Here is a 9,017-nt window from a genome sequence, read left to right on the forward strand (position 1 = left end):
CTTATTCAAAATTCGGTTGTACTTAGCTCCATTCTTAGTCCACTAAGAATTTCTTTGGTCGTGGACAGCCCTACAACAAATATTAGATATGCGAGCCCGTTGAGAAACAAATACACGCCCTTCAATGTGCCGCTATTCCTCCACTGCAGGCTGAAGAGGCCCTGATAGAGTGTGTTTCTATCCCTGCAGTTTGACCGCCAGGCAACACACCATCCACTGTGAAACCCTTAAATGCTTCAACGATGCTTCTCCCTTCACTTCAGCGTCATTTTGAGGAGGTATCAAATGGGAGATCCTTTTAGATGCCAGTAACCACAAGGTCTTCAATAATTCCCCGCTGATCTCGAGCCTGAAGTGAGAATTTTCTGCCAATCTGTGAGGCAATTAGAGAGATCAACTGAGCACAGATGCGGTCGGCACTTGGCTTATTAGAGAAGAGGTGTTGGGAGGAGAGCAGCAGCGGTAGCAATTTCTATCAGGAGCCCTCTAAAACTCAGCTGGGATTACAGGCTAACGGGTCATTTTTTGGACACAGTTCAAAAGGGAGAATATCACCGCTGGTGCATTTGCTCGGGATTATCACACTTTTTTTAATGCAGCTCTTCAGGTAACAACTTGACGCCTCGCCTGGAGGCTCAACAGCTAACACGCTGCAACTCCAGCAATCCCCTGAATGACGGTTCGTTTTGCACTTCTAATAATTCCAGTTCTCCGAGTTGCCTTCTGCACCTCCAGAGGGTTGGTAAAAACTCTCCACAAATATACACACACCACCCTGACAAGGCCATAAGACGGCTAAACCGAGGTCTGATGAATCAATCATTCTGGATAGTGAAGACTTCAGACGTAGCAGTGCCAGTGGCTAGAACTACACTTTTGAGACATTATCAGTCTGCACTCTTCACCCTAAAATGAGCATCTCCTCCGGCTGTATTTACTCAAATCTGCAGCTGCATTGCTTCTTCCTCACCATCCTCCTCATTATACTGACCCTGCATGCTCAGTGTAGCTAGATACTAATGAAGCTTAGATGCTTGGCTTCACAAGCCTTCGGTTCTGCCATGCATGCACACCAAAGCAGGCAGTGTCAGTGACAGGGAAAGGAAAGGATAACGTCCTTGCTTGGGTGATTTCCCATTTTCTCATTTTGCCAAACCAAATGGGCCTCGTTCCAATTCCAGCCAGAGTCGGGAGCCTGAAGTACAGTCAGATAAAAAGCCTCTCTGTCTTTAAGCGTGCAGGGCATTACAGTGCAGGTCATGCCGCTGCAATCTAGCTAATGAATAGACACACTCACCAGCTTTCATCATAAACTAACTGGTTTATCCAAAGTTCATCCAAGTTAATGCATGTAAGAAAATACTTATTCCTAGCCATTTTCCTATTTTTATCCTAAACCTTGCACGTACAAATGTTCCAAGTCGGATTCAATCTTAACTGCACAAAATTGGCTTAAATTTCTCGTTTTAACTTAATGAATGTGACCTGTTCAGGAGTACGAAGTAGGTGCCCATTGGTCCTCAAACTGAATATATATAAGGCCACCTGTTCCCGCGACGTTTGTGGGCAAGTTTCATTCGTTAAAATGTTACCAGTCTGTAGCTGTAAAGTACTAGAAAATATTAATACAGCCGTCAACTTTGTGTCATCAGTGCATAGCTGTACTGAGAGAAAAATAAAGAAGGGATGGTTTGACATGAAGTTAGACGCTAAAAATGATGTCTCGCTAACTTAAAGAGAAAATCTGAAATACATGCATGAGGCCCCGTATCCAGTCCTAGCTGTAGACAAGGTGCATGGCTTTTTTTAGACAATGCAAAATGTGCCTCTGTTCATGAGTAGATATAAGAAATTAGGACGATACTGAATATCAGCTGAATATCAAGAGTACTAGTATGTATAGAGTTTTATAGGTTAACTAGATTATCAAAAAGTAGGTTACATTTCTTTTTCCAAATCATGCGTTTCCTCCAAGGCATACATAATTCTTCTGTCTCAAAAAGAAAAGAAATCCTGCAAAAACAGACTTGTGCAATACTCTATCTGGGCACTCAAAATACCAGCTTGCATGCATGGATGCCTTTATTACAAGATTAGCAAATGTTTACCATATTTCAACAATCCAAATGTTGCCAAATCCATGACTATCACACTATGAGCGTAGAGACAACCCAATTTAAAACCGTTACTCTCCTAATAAGACTACAATAGAGAATGGATCCTGGTGTTGGAGCGAGGACCAAATGAGACTATCAGACTCACATAGCCGTCTCTTTACCTCCAGCCAGAAATTCAATCCCATTACACAAAGCTCCCCAATCGTCTCTATTACCAAAGTAGCATAGAAGTGAAGCAGCTACAGCAACTTCAGCTCTCCCCCCACAGTGCTGGAAGGTGAGCGCTAATAGGAGAAGCGGCGTTGCCAGACAGGCCCTGGAGAGCCGAAAACAATCGGTTGATTATTACCAACAAGGAGTACATGTGTCACTTTGATAACCAGAAACTCACGGAGATCCGTTTCCATGTTTCTGACACTCATTTGAGAAGCCGTCTGCGATCTACTGCGAGGATAAATGCACCCTGGCTTGTGTTATTTCTACTATTACTGTAGTTTAGTTCTTGATCTATGCAGCTGTGAAGTTAAGCTGAAAACAAGACAACCACCAGTTTTGACACAGTTTAGCAGGACAGCACAGCAAATCAATGATGTCAATCGCTCTTCAGCCTTAACATGACCACCATGCTTTGTAATTTAAGCAACTTTCCAGCCAAAAACAGAACCCCAAAAAACAAAACACCTGTCTTGTCAAATTGTTTCGTCTACATTCAACATCTTTATCCTCCATTGTCAAGCTTTCACATTTGACCAAACACAGTCTGGATGACATGAAAGCAGGCTGTGTCGTGCCACGGTGTAAATCCTCTCCCAGTAAGGATGCACAATGATGCCGTCTGGCTCCGTCCTGACATAAATCTCCAGGAAAAGGCAGCTACAGTAACAGACGCTAACCTCTTCATCACTGACAATGATGCATTATGGGCTGCATTAATCAGACGCACTCACAGTGGGGGGATGCATGTCCTGGGCACTACTCTCAGGCATACTATGCTTGAATGAGAGCATGCATTAGTGACTATTTGTATGCAGAGTTGTGGGTGCAGCATGGCATTAATATATATATATAGGACTGATATATGAACACTTTGGATACATGGTTTACAATTTGGGCTGTCAAACTTAATTTTAACGCCACTAATTTCTTTAAAGCATTAACGCAACTTGCGATTCTTAGGCTGTAGCAGGCTCCGCTTTAAAGCTAGAAAAGAAAACCGAAGGAATCCATTGGTACCAACCATGTCATACTAGCTTGTCGTGAAAGAGGCTAAATAACGCTCCAAACATGCGCTGAATTTTGGCGAGGAAAAACTGGCCATTTTCAAAGGGGTCCCTTGACCTCTGATCTCAAGATATGTGAATGAAAATGGGTTCTATAGGTATCCACGAGTCTCCCCTTTACAGACATGCCCACTTTATGATAATCACATGAAGTTTGGGGTAGGTCATAGTCAAGTCAGCACACTGACACACTGACAGCTGTTGTTGCCTGTTGGGCTGCAGTTTGCCATGTTATGATTTGAGCACATTTTTGTATGCTAAATGCAGTACCTGTGAGGGTTTCTGGACAATATGTGTCATTGTTTTGTGTTGTTAATTGATTTCAAATAATACATATATACATAAATTTGCATAAAGCAAACATATTTGCCCACTCCAATGTGGATAAGAGTATTAAATACTTGACAAATCTTCCTTTAAGGTACATTTTGATATGATAAGCACATGTAGTTTGGGGCAAATCATAGTCAAGTCAGCACACTGACACACTGACAGCTGTTGTTGTCTGTTGGGCTTGAGTTTGCCATGTTACGATTTGAGCACATTTTTTTATGCTAAACGCAGTACCTGTGAGGGTTTCTGGACAATATTTGTCATTGTTTTGTGTTGTTAATTGATTATTGATTAAGAGTATTAAATACTTGACGAATCTCCCTTTAAGGTACATTTTGAACAGATAAAAAATGTGTGATTAATTTGCAATTATTCGTGATTTTAATGGATTGACAGCCCTAGTTAAAATGCTAGCTCTAAATGTAGAAATGACAATGAGGTGTTTCCCCACCCTCCTCCTCTTCCTCACACCTCTATCATAAAAAAGGGGAAGTTCATCATACGCATTAGGAATAAGCACAATAAGACTTAAAAAAAACTCACCTCCCCAGCTCGTCTCCAATTTCGTAAAATTCCTCCACATTTTCTTGGTTGAAAACAGTCATGTTGTCCAGCAGGCACTTCCTCCCTTTTCCCCCGACCGCAGGCATGTCGTCCTCCTACCTCCTACCGACAAACCGGCTCTTCACAGCGGCACCATCACCATCCCTCTACCAGCAGCAGCAGCAGCCTCCGGTCCGGTCTGGGCAGCAGCAGGTTTACAGCCAAACAATCCTCCTCATGTTAGAGCTTCCACCAAAACCAAGTGAGGGGGGAAGGAAAAAAAGAATAAAGCCTTAAACTATGAGTGGGAAAATGTGGGCGTGCAGCAGTCAACAAAAGGAAAGCAAACTGACGGAGCAAATGAACCTGCACCTCCGGGGCGACGCACGACTCCTCGAGTAGTAATGTGTCGTCGCGAACGAGCCGATTCAAAGAGCCGGCTCTTTTAAGTGAGCCGATAAGAGCCGTCTCCCGTCCGAGAGCCGGTTTTTTTTAATTCTTTTTTATTAATTCAAGGCAGAATGATAGGACGATCTTCTCTGCGCCACAGGCACTCCATGCACTGACTGTGACTGAATGTTGTGTTAATGACGTCCGTGCGACTAATCAGGTGATGACAGACAAGGATCATACATAAATCTGTGCAATATTAGTACACTGAATGTGAATACATTTATCTGTGCAATATATCCTTGATGCAATATATACCTCAAGTGCAACTTTGTTTACATTTTATTTATTACATCTATCCTACCTACTTTACAAGTGCAATTACCTCTGTTTACATTACATCTATTTTTATATTTTATACTTCTAGTGTAACACTTCTGTTTATATTTATTTATTACATCTACTTTACCTGTTTTATTTGCTTCATAACTGTGTGTGTTTTACCTGTTATATGTTTTATCTGCCTTGTTTAGTCTTGTTTTAAAGCACTGACCAGCAGTGGCAACTGTGAATCTTGTTGTATTTAATACAATGACAATGAAGCTTTCTATTCTATACGGTCCAGCAGGGAGGGGCGGAGGGGCGGGGGTGCGCTGCGCGCTGACGGTCTACAGGTACAGAGCAGGAGGGTGAGGAGGAGAGAAAGAGAGAGAGGAGTGCAGTGCGCGAATAGCAGACAAGATGAGTGACAGTCGGAAACGAAGCATGTAAAATGATGGTATTCTGAAAAAGGCAGAAGTGGAAACAACGAAGAGCCGTTTGGGAGCCGAAAGAGCCGGCTCTTCTTGGTGAGCTGAGCCAAATGATCTGGCTCACAAAAAAGAGACGTAATTCCCATCACGACTCCTGCAGCTGGTCTTTATTCCTCCCTGGTTTTCTTACAGTATCTCTATATTATTATCTTCCCTGGGCCACCGTTTGACTTATTGGGCTAGCCACTTTTAAAGATAATGGTAATATAACCATAAGTATGTCACCAACTGGCTGGTTATGGAATGTAAATAACCCCCTGGTGAAAGCTTACTGCGGTCAAGCCAGCCTTCACGTTGTTTTGCGGTACGTGTCTATCCTAGGCATTACGGTAAGAGCGTGTAGAACTTCAAAATAAAAGCACCGTTCTGATGCATGTGATGGGCCTTCAAAATAAAAGCACCGTTCTGATGAACGTGATGGTGCCATTCAGATTCATTCAAGATTTCACCGTCAGTCTGCCAATAATACAAATAAATGAATGAATGGATGAATAATTAAACAAATGAATAAATAAGTAAAAAAAAAAAATAGATGAATGAAACAAAAATGAATAATTTTTTTTTTGGCCTATGTTTTTATGTTTTTATTCTGTATTGTTTTTATCTTGATGTTTGCACTATTTGAACTTATGTAAAGCACTTTTTTGGAAAGGTGCTATACAAATAAAGTTTATTATTATTATTATTATTATTATTACATGTGAAATGAATGATAATTTAAAAAGAAAAACAACCGCCTCCAAAATGTAGTTCAGCGAATAATATTATTCCAATTGTGTAAATACTTAGTCAAACTTAATATTAAAGAATACATTTCCAAAGACTGATCTGACTTCTAAATTACAGTATACCACCTCACCCTCAGCACCTCCATGTTTCTACTAAGTGCCTATAATTTCACTTGAGATAGATAGAATTGATTAAAGGAAACTGTTCACTATCACAGATTAATTTCACTTCAGAATAATAATAGTAGACCACCTTAGAGTCTCACTCAGACAGTATCAGGACATTCTGATGTAGAATTTCAAAATTAAAGCCTTTTAAGAAATCTCATATATGGGCTATCTTCACTCTAAATTCAGATGCGGCTTGACCGCAGTGAAAGCTTGGTGTAGCCATTGGAAACCTAGCTATCCTCCCTCCTTTCAGTCCAGTGTTCTTTAAAGGTCCATTATTGTAAAAAGTAAGATTTTCATGTCTTTTATATTATAAAGCAGGTTTAAGTGCTTTATAAATACTGGGAAAGTATCGAAGCGCTCAATATACAGAGAAATACAAACAGCCAATATTCAGAAATTGTGCGTTTGAAACAAGCCATTTGGATTTCTGTCCATTTGTGTTGTCACAAATATGCAATATTTAGACCCTTGCACGGTTTTAAACGTAAACATTCTAAATGTGTCCCCAGTTTATTCCTGGTTGCAGTGTATGTAAATAACATCAGCTGACAGGAAGTAAACATGGACCCAAACTGTTGCCTAGCAACGCAATTCTGTTGCAATTCCGTAAAAATTTACTAAAACGGAGCATTTCAGACATAGGGTAAATACAGGTATATTCAGGCAGACAGTATGAGGAAAATAATGTGTTTTTTGAACATTAAAGCATGTAAACATGTTCTAGTAGAAACACAAAATACAAGTATGAACCTGAAAATGAGCATGATATGGGACCTTTAAATAATGACCTGAGAGGACCCGGACAGGTGTTTAACACAGTTTAACTGTGTAGCTAAAGAACTCACACCCATAGAAACCCACATTAAACGCCTAACAAGTGTGCTTTTCCTACATTAAAACCACAACTCGCCTCCTGTAAACGTTAATATGAAATATTCAGAACATTAACGGTATAAATTTACCGTAAAGTATCTTACAGTTTTGCCGGTGTGTGTCCCGCTGTCAAACGTAGCCGAGATTTCATGCGTTTTGTGGGAGCCCCGAGTCCCCGGTGCGGCTCAAAGGATGACAACAAATGCTGCTCTGAACGGGAGAAATCAACGTTAACAATGAGAGGCAGTCTGGTCTAGTGGTGTGTCGTCACGAACGAGCCGGTTCAAAGAGCCGGTTCTTTTAAGTGAACGATAAGAGCCGGCTCCTTTTTTTTTTCTTTTTTCTTTTTATTAATTAAAGGCAGAATGATAGGACGATATTCTCCGCGCCAAGGGCAGTCCATGCACTGACTGTGATGGTACGTGTCCACAGGGGTGTTTTTATCGCGAGGGGACGTGACGCTTCCCAACATTGGATGCTTGGTGGGCGTGCCGCTAGGCGGTGACACGATAGATGATTGACCAATACTGGGCGGTGACGTTTTCCCGGCTTTATTTCAAATACTTCCGGCTGCACCTGATTGGACAAACGCTTTCCCTTGTGGGCTGTCCTCTCCCGGATTTCAAATCAGACCAACGTGGAGGCTTGTTTGGAAACTTTCTCTTATTTCACAAAAAATAGTTCACCGAAATGTTTTTCTGAAAACATTTGAGGCGAGAAATAAGCCATGTAGTTGCTAAATCTGTCTTTATTTTGGATCAACAACGTTTATTTTAAAAGATTCTCTGGAGTTTCGAGAGGCGGCGAGTCGCGTCGGACGCCTGTGATTTACATAAAGTAGACTAGAACTTTATGCAAATGAGGAGCGGGCGTCGTGACGCTCCGTTTCTCGAATCGCGACGCCACGCTACCAGAATGCATTGCGTGGCTGCTTACATAGACAATGAATTGGAAGCGTGGAAAGCACGGATCCTGTGGACACGTACCATTAATGACGTCTGTGCCACCTTCAGGTGATGACAGACAAGGATCATATGTTCAAGCAGGGAGGGGCGGGGGTGCGCGGCGCACTTACGGTCTACAGGTACAGAGCAGGAGGAAGAGGAGGAGAGAAAGAGAAAGAGAAAGGAGTGCGGTGCGCGAATAGCAGACAAGATGAGTGACAGTCGTAAACGAAGCAGCATGTAAAATTACGATATTCTGAAAATTACAATGTTTAGTATAATTAAATTGTATAATTTAAGTGATATATGTGCACATATACTAATCATAGGTCAAAACAGCTAAAGCTAAATTTGGCTTTGTTATAAAAGGCAGAAGTGGTAAAATGAAGAGCCGTTTGGGAGCCGAAAAAGCCGGATCTTCTTGGTGAGCTGAGCCAAATGATCTGGCTCACTAAAAAGAGACGGAATTCTCATCTCTAGTCTGTTGCTGGGTGCTGCTCTCACTGTTCTCGTATACTAAAAACCAGAACACCAGACAGTCACAAATACAAAAACAGAAAGTAGTTGTGTCCTGCGGTATTATCTATTCATTGAAAGAAACTGGGGTTTACTTGCCTTAAAAAAAATTGTAGCAAAATGGTATTTTTCCAACGTGAAAGCCATAATTTACCGTATTTTGCCATGCCGTAAATGCAGCATCGTAGTATGTCTGTTGGAGGAGCTGCTTCAGTCACAGGAGGGCAGCAAAGCTTTCACTTTTATTTTAATTACAGTTTAGCAGGTCATTTTGTGCTTAACTCTATTTTTTGGCACTAAAATGTTA

The 9,017-nt window shown here is 41.3% G+C and overlaps 1 protein-coding gene across 3 annotated transcripts in view; it reads right to left on the reverse strand.

Annotated features, from left to right (window-relative positions):
* dapk1 (death-associated protein kinase 1) overlaps positions 1 to 7,512 on the reverse strand; it is an 82,858-nt gene extending 75,346 nt beyond the window's left edge. The window contains exons 1-2 of one of the 3 annotated variants that reach the window (XM_074638823.1): positions 7,355 to 7,512; positions 4,274 to 4,519 (exon numbers count right to left, since the gene is read on the reverse strand). In XM_074638823.1, the coding sequence (XP_074494924.1) occupies positions 4,274 to 4,380 (107 nt within the window). In that variant the 5' untranslated portion in view covers positions 4,381 to 4,519; positions 7,355 to 7,512. Of the gene's footprint in view, positions 1 to 4,273; positions 4,520 to 4,645; positions 4,662 to 7,339 lie in introns of those variants that run through there. The other 2 variants (XM_074638824.1, XM_074638825.1) reach the window with 2 other exon arrangements.
* Between the last annotated feature and the right edge of the window lie 1,505 nt (positions 7,513 to 9,017).

Source organism: Sebastes fasciatus, chromosome 6 (genome assembly GCF_043250625.1).
Source record: "Sebastes fasciatus isolate fSebFas1 chromosome 6, fSebFas1.pri, whole genome shotgun sequence".
Taxonomy (NCBI): domain Eukaryota; kingdom Metazoa; phylum Chordata; class Actinopteri; order Perciformes; family Sebastidae; genus Sebastes; species Sebastes fasciatus.